Source organism: Balaenoptera acutorostrata, chromosome 18 (genome assembly GCF_949987535.1).
Source record: "Balaenoptera acutorostrata chromosome 18, mBalAcu1.1, whole genome shotgun sequence".
Lineage (NCBI taxonomy): Eukaryota > Metazoa > Chordata > Mammalia > Artiodactyla > Balaenopteridae > Balaenoptera > Balaenoptera acutorostrata.
This window is the reverse complement of record NC_080081.1, coordinates 69,554,522-69,568,949: the sequence shown is the minus strand read 5'-3', so window position 1 is coordinate 69,568,949 and position 14,428 is coordinate 69,554,522. Positions and strand designations below refer to the sequence as shown.

Below are 14,428 nucleotides of genomic sequence, written 5' to 3'. Positions count from 1 at the left end.
CCATTGAAGGTCAAATCAATATATATGGATTGGTGAATTTTGAGCTGTGTGCTGAGTTTTCTAGTCATGTCTTTATGTCATTGTTTTAAGCATATAAGCTGTCTTTATGTAAAAGAGGAAATATGAAATTGATTAAATACTGAGTAACAACTGTCCATCTGTAATAAAAGGATGTGTATACCTGCAGAACAAATCTTTTATTGGTATGTCCTAATTAGTATCAAATTTACATGAACTATTTAAATTTTGAAAGTTGAGTCAAAATAAAAGTAAAAGTTTATGCAAGAAACTTATCTAAATTGGGAAAATAGTTTAAAGCCTCTCAAAAAGTGAATAAGAAAAAATTTTAAATATTACATTTTAATAGAAAACTTAATTTAAATGTAATTCTAATAAATGAGGCATGAATATTGAGGTGAATATTTAAATATACTTAAATTATATAAGCACATGTGTTATGCTACCCTTTGGAAAAACACTTTATACCTGAACACTAAAAATGAATTCAAAATTAAATGTTATTTTTAAATACCAGTTTTAAAATAATGACAGAATTATTCCTCTGTTGTGAGTACAGGTTTTTAAAATATTTATGTACATTAATGAGAATTAGGGGTAAATACATCATGAAAGGTTTGCTGTATTCATGCTCAAGTAGTGGGTGTTTTCCTTTCTTGTCTGTTAGTGTAACAAATATAAATCAGGGAAGGAAATTTACTTTGAAAAACGGTTTTATATTTTTGACTGATATTTATTGGGAAAAAAAAGTAGAGGGGGTGTAGGATTTGGTTGTTTTCTGAATGGACAAAATTGAGTGTCAACAGAGTTAAGAGCTTTTGTAAATAGAAAGTTAATTGTGAAACAAGTAAGCATACTTTTTCAATTAATTTAAAATATTTTCTGTGAATCTAAAACTGTTCTAAAAAATAAAATCTATTAATTAGAAAAATCACTCACTGAATCACTGAGTGAAGCAGTGTAGAAAACAGACTGAAAGTGAACTAGAGGGAATGAAGGCAAGAATATCAGCTTGGAGGCTATGGTAATATCAACTTTCTCTCCCATCAACAGTGTATGAGAATGTATATTTATTCATGCCTTTGCCAAAAATGGGTATTATCATTGTTGGTGAAAAATAATTTATTCTAGTTCATATTTCTTTAATGACTAATGAGGCTCAGCATCTTTTCATTGATAATTGACCATTTGCAGTTCTTTTTTATGTCCTTTGTCTTTTTCAGTTGTTTGTTCTTACCTTGATTTACAAATTCTTTGAGTTTAACACCTTCTGTATTCTATCACAACTTAAAAAATATCTTTTGAATTTTATAACCATCACTTTTTTTATAACCATCATTTTTAATCACTACATATTATTTCACCAACATACAACTTACTCACTGTTTAAAACCAGTTCTTAGTCGTTTTTCAATGTCACAAATATCATTATGAAAATTTTGTGCATAGAGATTTTTCTACATTATGAATTCTTTTCTTTGAACATATTTTTGGAATGGGAAATACTGAACTGTTGACTGCAAGCACATTTTTATACTTTCTATGAAAGGATATTATCAATTTATACTGCCATCAGCAATATATTAAAATACTAGATTCACTGCATACTCACAATCACTAGGTAGTACAGTATTTAAATATATTTGCTAATTTAGTAGCATAAAAATTTTCCTTTTATTAATTTGTACTTTTCTTTATTGGTGAAAACCAACATTTTCTCAAATATTTACTTGTTTTTTCTTGAGAAATTTTGGTTTATATTCTTTGCTCATTAATGTAGGAGAATATAAAAATTTTTTCCTTTGAATGCAATAACAGATCCATATGAATATTTTAACTAATAATAAACTAGCCCTTTGCTGTCACCATTTGCTGCAAATATTTTTCATGTTCTATGGTTTCCTTTTAATTTTAGTTATACACCTGTGATGTATGGAAAACTTAATTTTTATGCAGTCAGATCTAACGATTTTCTTTTGTGAATTCCATCATTTTAAGCTTAAATAATTATACTCCATTCAGTAGTTTGGAAATTATACTTTCTTTGTGTTTTTCCATGTTTCAATGATTTATACTTAACATATTAATCTCATAAACTTTAACTCGTTTACAATAATAATAGCTAACATTTATTGAGCATTCACTATATGACAGGTGCTATCATAGACCCAGTTTACATATGTAAATTTATTTAATCCTTACAACTACCTTCTATGGGTTAGGTATTTGTAGTATCCCAATTTCATAGATAAGGAAACTCAGGCTTTGTGTGGTTAAGTAATTCAGGTAGTATCACACAGGTAGTATACCTGGCAAAACCTGGGTATTAAGCAGCACAGTCTGACTCCAGAGCCTGTGCTTTTAACCGCTACATTATACTGATACTCAAGTTATCTCAATGACATTTTTAATAAATAATTCTTCTCTTAAAAAATAAATAAATAAATAAATAAATAAATGTGTTAGATAACTTGTTTTGGACAGAAACATTTTTCTTTGGCATGCCTCACAAATAACAGAAAGAATCAAATACAAATGGACCAGCTTGCATTTGATCACTGAAATGATCGTGTAGCCTAAAGCAAACTTCACAAAGGCTCATGAAATTGTCTCCATGTTCCTAATTTGCTGTTGTATTTTCCTATTTGGGTTAAATATGATACTGGCAAATCATTCCTTCTACAAAGGCATGATAAGCTACTAAGAAAGTGATACTTTTAGTTCCATTGTCAGTAGTTTGATAACTACTTCCACCCCACTTAGTGTGTATTAGTGTAAAAGCTGAAAAGGCCATATATGGTTTTGTTAAAATTCATTAGCATGTTTAGTAATTAGTAGCCTTGCTCTGCCTTTCAAGACTTGTCTCTGTCATAGTTTTGTTTTAAAAGTTAAATCTAATTTTATTACATGAAAACACCATGAGAGAGCAATTAAATTAACAAATATTATTGCATACCTGTTTGCAAACTGTTCTAAGTACTGTGGAGTTGCAAAGCTGCGTAAGACAAATACCCTGATCACTAGTTTATAATCTAGTAAGAGAGTCAAAGTGTAAATGCATGATTAAATGAACAGTTGAGATCTACCAGAATATAAACAAATGTTTAATTGCCAAATTTATAAGCAAGGATGTTTTAGAGGGAAGACTGGCGTGTGATACAGAACAAACATAGAAACAGCGCAGAGTAATACACAATTAATTGCTAATTGGATAAGCATAAACATTTTAATGAGAGGAATAGCACATAACTAGGAATGAACAGCACAAGTTTGGGGGACAATCTGAGAGGATTAGAGGTTCTAAATAATGCAATAAGGGTGATGATACTGGAAAGAGGGGCACTCCACGGACCCTGCAGAGCAGGCTAAAAGATTTACTTCTGCGTATCTGTCACTGCAGTTAAGTGTTGCATTAAAAAATGTTAGACCTTTCAAAAATATATCTGAATTTCTGGAAAACTTCTTGTTTTAGTTTTATAGAAATACAAAACTGTATATACTTAAATTTGTATAACAGCTGATATAACTACCATTTATTGGTGGACTTGTAGCAAGCACTGAACGAAGAGCATTAATGAGAACTACTACTCCTGTGTGGATAAAAAAACTAATACTCATAGACAGGTTGTCATTTACATAGTGAGTGTCAGGGCTGGGATTTGAACCTTTTTCTAACTATGCTGCCTCCTGCTGCTGCTGCTGACTTCTGTGTACCATGCATTGGGCTGAACACTCTAAATACATTCCTTACAACAATTCTATAAAGTAGGTTTTATTTATCCCCATTTTGTAAATGAAGTAACTGAGGTTTAGAGAAGGCAACAGTGAAAATCATAAACTTAATTTTAAATAATACCAGGCAGGCATGTATCAATAAATGTTATATAACTAATAAGATACATTTTATATGGAATATTTTATGCTATTTAAAAAACATTTACTTTGCAGTAATAGATATAATTTTAAAGATAATTGAAAATTGTACTCTGTAGCATAAGGATATTCCTCAAAGTTAAGCAAATCCTTTCCTGTGATTTCTTATAGTGATCAATTTCTGAAGTCTTATGGGGAAGAATTTTTAATTATAATTTCTAAAAATAATTAAGCCTATTCACCACAGCAGTAATTATTAGGATGAAAGAATATCTACTTTCGTCAAGTGGGATAGAATTGCTGTATAGAATTAAGTGTTTCACAAGGAATTTTACAATTTTCCTAATTAAGATAAAAGTAATTATTGCTGCCCTAAGACTGCTTAAATTGAGACTAGCTCTACTGGAAAGGAAAAAGTTTAAAAAAGAGTGTAGCTATTCACTAAAAAGCTTTGTATGTTGCTGCCCAAAAGTAAATAAATAAATAAAGCCTGAGCCAGAAGAGTAGTTGGTTAAAGATGCAAAGACAAAGAGTGAAAATGCAATTCAACATTTGCTAATCTGGTGGGTCATAGAGAGCTCATTGAATAAAGTTCTTTTTTTTTTTTTTTCTTCTTGGAAACTATTTCTCTTCTCTACTTTCCAGCCCTGCCTCCTTATTTAATTGTTCATGATGTTGGAGCCACTACTTTTTTTCAAATGTTAATAAAGTAAAAGAGTTTAAGAAGTGAAAGTTATAAAAATGAAGATGTCTGGTAAACTGTTTTATCATTAAAATCTTTCCATTTTTTGGAACCAAACCTTTTCTGATCCCACCAGGCAACCTCATTAGTAAATGTAACTGTTACAAGAAAGGAGTTAGTGGAATTCTTGTTGGGAGGCTCCTCCTCTTCAACTCTAGATTAAGGAAAGTTCAAGAACCAACTCTACTGCTCTGTCTGGATACTCAACTCCTAAATTTGTTCCTCCTCCTTTAGCAGAGATTCAGAATTTACAAACATGGTAAATAAGTATTTTGTAAGAATTGAGCCCAGTTTCCTGCACAACACACAATAGCTGCTCTGGTGTCTTGCAGTAGCGTATAGAACCTAACCAGATGCTTAGGAGATTATTTTTCTCATCTATCATTTTCACATGGAAAACTATCCCTTAAATACTATAAAACCACTGTAGTCCTTACAATACCAGAAAACCAGGCTTATAGGGAGTGGTGGTGCACCCAAAAAGCAAAAGGAGTCACCTAAATATTTTTGGTCCCCAGAAAACTGCTTTCTGTGAGAAAAGAGAAGAAAAGAAAAAGAAAATTAAAGAATGAAACAAAACATCCAGTACTCTATTAAGAGAGTTTTCATTCTGCAACAATAAATAAAAAAGAAATATAAGCCCTCAGATATGATTATTTTAAGGACGCAATGATTTTTTTCTTGAATGATTTGCTCTGCCCTTTATCAAATAGGCATTTGTCTGCCTTCAAACTTACAGTATAAATATATATCTCTTTAAAATTACTGGACAACATCAACATGGCTTTTCAAAGGTCACCTTAAGTAAACTAAGAATCTTCCTGTGTAGTATATTTTATTCTGCAAGGCTTTACTCTTCATGCAGTGTGACTAAGGTTATACTATTATACTTTAACCAAATGATATTACCTTTTCCCTTTTTTTGATAAAAAAGGAAATTAGGAGCAAATGTGATGCAAAGAACTGCAATGGATTGCTGCTGCAGTAAACAATACAAGGGGAAAGGAAGGGAGAAGGTAGCATAAGCTACACATGGGACCATCCAGAGAGAACAGAAACATTAGCAGAAAGTTAGATCACAACTTGGGTCAAAATAAGAAACCTGTAATGGAAACAAAATTTTAGACAAAAGTTTACTTTCCTACCCACTTTCTTTTTCATGCCTTTAAGATGTTTGATTTGGCTGCTAACAAAACTTTTCTCACTGTTAAGTATGGCTTGTGCAATCTAACACACACTTTAATAATATTCACTATTTTTTCATCTAAAGCTTCATTATAGTTCATTGGAAACCTAGTTTAATTCACATACGTTCATCAATCACTATCTCCCTCTCTGTGAATCCAAAATGTTTCATAAAGTTTCTCAAGAATCATCATTCACAGTAACTACTCCCCACTGATATGCATGGGAACAAATGATATAGACAGACAGCTGTAACGCATCCCCAGTGGTGTGTTTGGAATCCTATCTTTCCTTCCAGGTTCAGTAATACAGGGAGAGAGAACAAACTAGCCTGACTTGGAAAGACTGGACTGAGGACTAGGATTTGGCTTTGTGAACTATGACTTTACAGTGTCAGGATGTGAGAGTACACTTTTCAAAGACAGGAAGAATGCATTTCTCAGGAGCTTCACAATCAATTTGTAATTAAATTATCAGATATAATACACGACCTTAGGTCAGAAAGGATGTAAGTGTGTCAGAGAAAGGAGACTGGAAGAAGTGCTTAGTAATACATAAGAGAGTCAGAACAGTATTAATGGCTTAAGACATATGTCAAATGTATATGTGTAGATATATCCTTTAGATGAGAGTGCGTGTACATACACACACACACACTTACAGCATTGAGGTAATATATGTTACTAGGAATTGACTAAATAGCCCACAAGACATGCTAATAAAAGGCTGATGATTTTTCTTATGAAGAACTAAGAGTGCCAATAAATACAGAGTTTGTTTTGCCAACATACTTTGTAATCATGTTTCATTAGCATACTCACACTTGTTTACTTGTACATTCACTTATGCAGTAAGTTGGTTCCCCATTTTTATTAAAGAGAGTATCTCATCTGTTTCCTTCTTAACACTTACAAAAAATTAACTATAAGTTTATTTATTTAAATTATGAAATAGACTGAAAGCTGCACAAAAGCACGAATCAAGTCAGTTTATTCATCTATGGATGTCTAGTACTTAGCCTATCCCTGGCTCTTAGGTGTTCAATAAATATTTGTTGACTAAAGGAATGAACATATGCAATATACACAGAGCATTCTACCTACTTCACAAGTATCATTTTTCATTCAGAATAATTAGTTCTGGTTATAAAGAAGCGGGAAACAGCTGTGCTGGTGCTTTAAGTGTAATATCCTCAAGATATTTTGTTTCCTTGGTTGCTCTCTTTACAGTTAGATGCAGTGTGGCGTGAGCTAGAAAGTCAGCCAGCCTGAGGACAGATACTTCTTCTGCCACCTACTGGTTGCTTAATCTTGGGCACATCACTTAGCCTTCCTGTGTCTCCATTTCTTAATTTGTAAAATGAGTTCACTTACCTTAAAGGGAGTTTATGAAGAGTAAACGACTTAATACATGTGCAATGCTTAGAAAAGTACCTGGAATACAATAATCTCTCAGTAAATATTGGTCCTTCTGTAAGTATTATTATTCTAGGAACTTACTCAATTCTGGGGTTAGATTTACTACAGTGACATGGGACCTTCAAATCTCAGAAGTTCAACACAAGAAAAGTTTATTTCTCACTCATACTACATGTTCCGCGTGGAACCACGGGGAAGCTCTGCTCCTCGAAGTCACTCAGAGACGCAAAATGATGGGGACTCCACGTCAGTGCTTATTTTCTTCATTCCTACAGTGGAGCGAAGGGAACATGGCAAATTTTCATTGGCTCTTAAAACTTTTGTCTGGAAGTGACTCACCTTTCACATTTTATTAGCTGAGGAAAGTCACATGGGCATGCCTTATTTCAAAACAGATGGAGGAGTGTAATCTACAGTGTCCAGAAGAGGAGAGGATAACAATTTTTAACTATTAGTCTCTCATTTAGCATTTGTGTTTTTGGTCGTTCTTGGTAGGATTAGAAGTCATGCACAGAAGTCTTGACCTCAGTGATCACCACCAGTTCTTTAGCCAAGCAGAGATTCGAGTTCTTACTGAATTTTGTGTGTATGTTTAGCAAGATATTCCTTTGTTCCTTTCACTCTTTTCTCTATTCCACTGGATAGTTTTTGTTATCAAATATCAAGTAACCAATTAACAGTTCAGTTATGCTTTACCAGGTAAATTCAGTTTTCCCTCCAGCTTATGAAGGTGATTGATTCCTGGGAAGGGAGGAGGGATCCCTTTTAAGAAAATTAAGTGCATTCTCGTAAGTCTAAAATGTAACTATCAAAAATTTCATGGAGGAAAATCATGATTTCCTGAACCCTATTTATGCTAAAATAACACCAAATTCTAATTAATGAACACCATTACATCAATAGTAACATTAATTATCATAATACAACCTAACTGGGAATCTTCCCTTCATTAGTTACTGGCTCTTTACCTCCTCTTTTCCAGCAATTATGTACTATACTTGTAAAATCACACTCCTGAACAAAACGTATATATGATACTCAGTGTTTCTGTAATTCAGTCATGAAAGGCAAAAACATAGCTGTAAGGACCAAAATAAATAAATAGTGGGAAATAACACATATGATATCACATTCATCCTCCCAGGTGACATCATTAGAGGTACCACTTATGAGATTATCACTGCTAAAAACTTGCAAATCCAAGCAGAATTTCAGTGCAGCATGACTACCTGCACCACCATGGGGATGATGACACAGTGGCTTCTGTATGTGTCCACCTGGATGCTCTCCAAGTGCAGGAAATCTAAGTTAGCCCTCCTTCAAGAAGAGAAGTGCTTGTCAACCTAACTTAAGGTATTAAAAGAACCTCTCAGAGTACTCAAAATATACTGACCGAAATAGGCATATCACAGAGTAAAAATTTTTGATTGTGCTTACAAATTATTAATAACAATCACATCTAGAGTTAAAACTTATTAGAGTAGTCTCTATTTTTATCTTTTCTCCTGGAATGCCTCACATATTACAAAAGAATATGGCAAAGTGTATCTTATTATGTTGAAATATTAAATAGGTGGAGTGGTAGAGGAGCGATTTAGTTAAAGGGTCAACAATATATATTAAATTTCAGTGGGAAGGCAGAGTGAAGAACGTGTGAGTGAGAATAAAAGGAAAGGAATATATCTTATTATACATATTATGCTGTTATATCTTCAGCCCCAAGAGCATTGCCTAACACAGGATAAGTACTCAGCAAATATCTTTTTGTATGGAAACATTGAAGGAAGGAGAGAAGGAAATAAGTGAGTATCCATTTTAATGAATGATACTGTTTAATGTTATTGAGAGTTGAAAGCACAACTCTCAGTACCTATCATTATTTTATCTATACTCAGTTCCACTATCTTTAAACTATAAATAGAAAAACAAGCATGGTTTGAAAGAAACAAAGTTTTTTTTTTAAGAGTTTATGTCTGTTCAAATATTGAAAACCCCAAATATTATCAAAGACTGAACTCTCAGTAATATTAGGTTAATTTCCGCAAAGAAAATGGGGGAAATACTAGAAGAACAAATCAGAGAACAGATATCTAAATTTTCCCAATCCTTGCTTCCCTCAAAACAAAAAAAAAAAAAAAAGAGAGAGGATAATGGATTTTAGATTTTAGAAACTACAGATGAAAATTATTCATTGTTGTGGTCTATTCAGATCCTCTGCCCACTTTTTCATCAGGTTGTTTGGTGTTTTTGTTGTTGTTTTTGAGTTTTATGAGTTCTTTATACATTTTGGATATTATATTGTTTATCAGATATATTGTTTGCTAATATTTTTTTCTCATTTGGTAGGTTGTCTTTTCATTTTACTGATTTTTTTCTCTGCAGAAGCTTTTTAGTTTTATATAGTCCCACTTGTTTATTTTATTTTTGTTGCCTTTGCTTTTGGTGTCAAATCCAAAAAAATCATTGCCAAGACAAATGTCAAGGAGCTTACTGCCTGTGTTTCCTTCTAAGAGTTTTGTGGTTTCAGGTCTCATGTTTCAAAGTCTTTGACCCATCTTTAGTTGAGTTTCCATGTACGGTGTAAGACTGATCTAGTTTTATTCTTTTGCATGTGACTGTTCAGTTTCCCCAACACCATTTTTTGAAGAGACTCTCCTTTCCCCATTGTATATGCCATAAATATCATAAATATGTGGGTTTATTTCTGGGCCCTCTAGTCTGTTTCATTAAGCTGTGTGTCTGTTTTTATGTCAATATCATACTGTCTTGATAACTACAGCCGTGTAATATAGTTTGAAATCAGGGAGCGTGATGCCACAGCTTTGCCCTTCTCTCCCAAAATTGCTCTGTCTCTTTGGGCCTTTCGTGGTTCCCTGCAAAGTTTAGGATTCTTCGTTCTAGTTCTGTGAAAAATGCCATTGGAATTTTGATGGAGATTGTATTGAATCTGTAGACTGCTTTGGGTAGCATGTACATTTTAACAATATCAATTCTTTCAATCCATGAGCAAGGACTATATTTCCACTTTTTTATGTCTTCTTCAATTTCTTTCTTCAGTGTCTTAGTTTTCATTGTACAGGGCTTTCGCCTCTTTACTCCTAGGTATATTCTTTTTGATACAGTTGTAAATGTATCAAATTTCTCTGTTAGTTAATTAGCTATAGTGATTTTTTGCACATGTCTTTGTATAGCTTTTTCAGTGGTTGCTCTAATTATTACATCATATCTACGTAGCTCATCACAGTCTACTGGTGGTGTCATTTTACCAGCCCAAGTGAAGTATAGAAACTTTACCTCCTTTACATTCCTTTACCCTCCCTCATTTATATTTGTCTTGACTATTACCTCTACCCACAATTAGAACCACATCAGACAGTGTTATAATTTTTGCTTCAACAGCAAAACATAATTAACAAAACTCAAGAGGAAAAGGAAATCCTATTATATTTACTTATACTTTGCTTATGTCCTTTCTTCCTTCCTGATGTTCCAACGTTCCCTCTTTTATTGCTTCCCTTATGTTTACATGATTGCTATTAGCCATTTTTTTAGACTAGCTCTGAGGCTGACAAATCTTTTTCATCATCTGAAAATATTTTCATTTCTCCTTTATTCCTAAAGGATATTTTCACTCGTTATAGGATTCTGGGTTGACAGTTCTTTTAGCACATAACAAAACTTTTACACTTCCTCTGGCCACCATAGCTTTGAATGTGAAATATGCTGTCATGGTTCCTGGTATGACAAGTAATTTTGAGATCGAAACCTGGATTTTTTTTTTTTTAATTTTCTGAGATATTTTTATCTCATTTAAATCTTCTATTTTAGTTGGCTTTTCTCTGACATTACTCCACCAGGACAAGTGGGGCGCACTGCCTCTTCACTGCCTGGTGGAGATAGAAATCTAGGTTCCCCACTTCCCTTCCGCTGACATCCAGGGAGTGGGTGTCTCCTCATGATGGCTTGGCAGGGGTGGGAGTTCCAGCTCTGCACGTGGTATCCACTGATGGGGGTGGCCTTATTGCTGTTGGTTAGTAGTAAAAGTCCTGACTCTCTACTGTGTCTCCTCCCGACCCACCCCAGTGGGAAGAGAGAAGGATGCCTCATTACTGACCACAGGGTGTGGGAATCCAGGCTCTCCATATGGTCTCCAGTGACTCCCTGAGGGTGGGATACCTTGTCATCAGCCAGCAGAGATGAAAGTCCTGGCTCCCTATATGACCTTCTCTGATACCACCCCAGTTTGGATGTTAGGGCACCTCATTACACCATCATGAGGCTTCAGATCTAGGCTCCCCACTCATCCTTTGCTCGTGTGTGTGGGGGGAAGGAGAGGCATAGTTTTTCTGTGGTGTTTGGCTGGAGCAAATAATTGTCTAAAAGTTTCCTGTCTTCCTAGGATGCCCTTTTCCTGGTCTTTTGGCTAGAGAAACATGCTTTTCTTGGGGCTTTTTTTTTTTGTCTGTACCCGTTGGCCTATCTGGGTTGCTAGCTTCTTTGCCTCCAAATCTAGTGTATATGAGCCAAAAAGATAACCCAGGGACTCACCACTTTGTTGTTCCTTGGGCCCTGTGGCCCTTAGCCCGTCTGCCGTCTGCCCCCCACATTTCAGAGTTTTGTTATGTTTGTTTTATATGTAGCGTATACGTTTTTTTTTAGTTGTTCTTAATGGGAGGAATAGAAGAAAGTATGTCTGTGGTCAGAAATTTGAGAAAACATTAGATCTCAGGTCTCTCCTAGTGAATTCAGTTACTTAATTTTAACATACTTTTAAGGAAAATCATTATAGCAAGATTTTAGCATTTTCTTCTTTAAACTACTAGGATTAATCTGTATTTGTAGGGATAGAAATTATCCTATTTTAAATTAATGACAGGTGCACTACTCATAATAATTAATCACCAGGTAATCATTATTTTGACAGAAAAATAAAATTATAATTATAATGTTTAGAAAAACAAGTATATTAAATTATACTTTAAATGATTATAATTTTAATGTTCTTTTTGTATATCCCTTATATTGATATGTTCTTTTACAATTAAGTTATAGAAAACAAAATTAAATAGCCATAAAAATCTAAAATTTTTTCAAAAGTAAATTATTCTCAATGACTATACTTCTCTGTAGATTTTCAAAGTAAAAAAAATTGTTTTAATTAATTCATTGAATATTTATTAGAATCATAGTATGTTCCAGACGTTGTGCTAGAGAGATAATGATGAGCAACATATATAGTTTCCATCTTAATCAAACACAGTGTTCTTCTACAGTAAAATATCAAAATAAAAACTGAAATCAAATCTTCTATGAAAGCATTTTATATGTTTTTATGAATAGTGCTGCTCAAGAAAATTAGAATATTATCTTTTGAGTATATTATTGCAGATTATTCCAGATACTTTACAGAGAAAAACAGACTTCTCAAGCAGTAGCATTTATCACTAATGTTTATTAAAATTAAATTGAAAACAAAAATGATACCATGAAATGTTCCATTGGTATACAACGAACATATTTCAGTAGTTTCTGAAATATCTCGTAGATTTTTAATATTGTTTAAAGTGTAACATAGTTTAGACAGTGTTACCAATGATGGCCATGGCTGTTAATGGTTTATATTAACTGAAAGCTGTAAAATCATCCAAGGACTCTGTTAGCGTTAGAATAATAATTTACCAAGACAATTACCACATACTGGCATTTTTTTACAGCTCTAATTCAGTATTATTAATAATGGATAAAATTGCACTTTTCTCATGTTGCTGTGGGCAGTAGGGAATTATTTCAATGAATATTTCAGCACATTATTTTAATCATTCTTCCACCAAATCCAAGTGGGCAATATTTTATAGTTCTTAATTCAGTGTACTAAGAAACCATGGTCATTAAATTGCGAACTATTTGTAGTGAGGTCTATCCTGTGATTTACAAGCCTTGTTAAAAACAGTGTAAAAGAATGCAAACTGTGCCATTAATACTTGTAATTTGATGCTGCATTTGTTACTAAACTCCCAGTGATTAATGTTTTCAGTAGAAGGAAGAACATTGTAAAGAAAGCAGAGCTGAATGTTATAATGTCTAAAATATGAGAATGTTACTATTTTAAGTTTTGTTCATTTGTAGAGGAGACATATGTATATAAACACAGTTGTAAAACATAAATATCTCAAAAGTTATCTTAATTTTCCAATGAGACCAAAGAAATAAAGATTTCATTGTATTAGTTATTAATTTAAAAGAGTTAAATTTACCATAGTTCATAATATGTAATGCCATTCATGTTCTTGATGAATTGAATAGAGAAAATATTTCATCCTTATAAAAAGAAAATGTGCAAAGCTTTTAAAATTTATTGTGTAAGCAGTCTGTGAATTTATATAACTTGAAAAAATGTATTTCCAGTTATACATCATTATTAATAGTTATTATTGTTTTTTATCTTCCCATTCTTAGCCAATTGCACGATTTCTGGCGTTTGGATTACTGGGAAGATGATCTTCGTCGAAGGAGACGGTTTGTCCGTAACGCATTTGGCTCCACTCATGCTGAAGCATTGCTCAAAGCTGCAATTGAGTATGGTGAGTACCAGCGCCTCTTACACAAAAATACTCCTGGATGTGAGGTGACTCTTTGTGGTTGATAATTCTTTTTTTTCGCTAACATTTAAAATTCTCCATGTTATAAGCCAAAAATGTTATGTTCTACTTTATCCTTCAGCATCGTTTAAGTTATACTTAATCAACCCAATATTTCTCCCACTTGATGTATGTTAGACTCTTCAGCTTCTTTGTAATAGATTAGAAGACTCTACATAGTTGGTTATTACCCAGCATCCTTCTCATAGAGCCTAAGACAAGAGTAAAATCATTGTCCTTTTCAGCGTCTTTCAAACTTTGATCTTTCAAACTTTTTCACCCAAAGTGGAAAACAAAATGTACTACTGTAAGTGTGTATTCAGATTTATATATTTTTATGTATAATTTGTATGTGGATGTGTGTATATATACATATGTATACTGTGTGAATATAAATATATACATGAAATATATAGACAAATATGTGTACTGTTATGTATATACATATACACATGCACATACTTGTGTATTTAACTGAAACAAATGTCTTATTGATAATCTCATTATATGGCATTCTCTATTTTAACCCTATTCTATTCTGTTATTTTCAGTTT

At 33.0% G+C, this 14,428-nt stretch overlaps 1 protein-coding gene across 6 annotated transcripts in view; it reads left to right on the top strand.

Moving 5' to 3' along the window:
* The window catches only part of NBEA (neurobeachin), a 631,767-nt gene that overhangs the window by 368,312 nt on the left and 249,027 nt on the right, over positions 1-14,428 (top strand). For all 6 annotated transcript variants that reach the window (XM_057532889.1, XM_057532888.1, XM_057532885.1 and 3 more), the window contains exon 38: positions 13,693-13,817. In XM_057532889.1, coding sequence (XP_057388872.1) covers positions 13,693-13,817 — 125 coding nt within the window. The remainder of the gene's footprint in view (positions 1-13,692; positions 13,818-14,428) is intronic.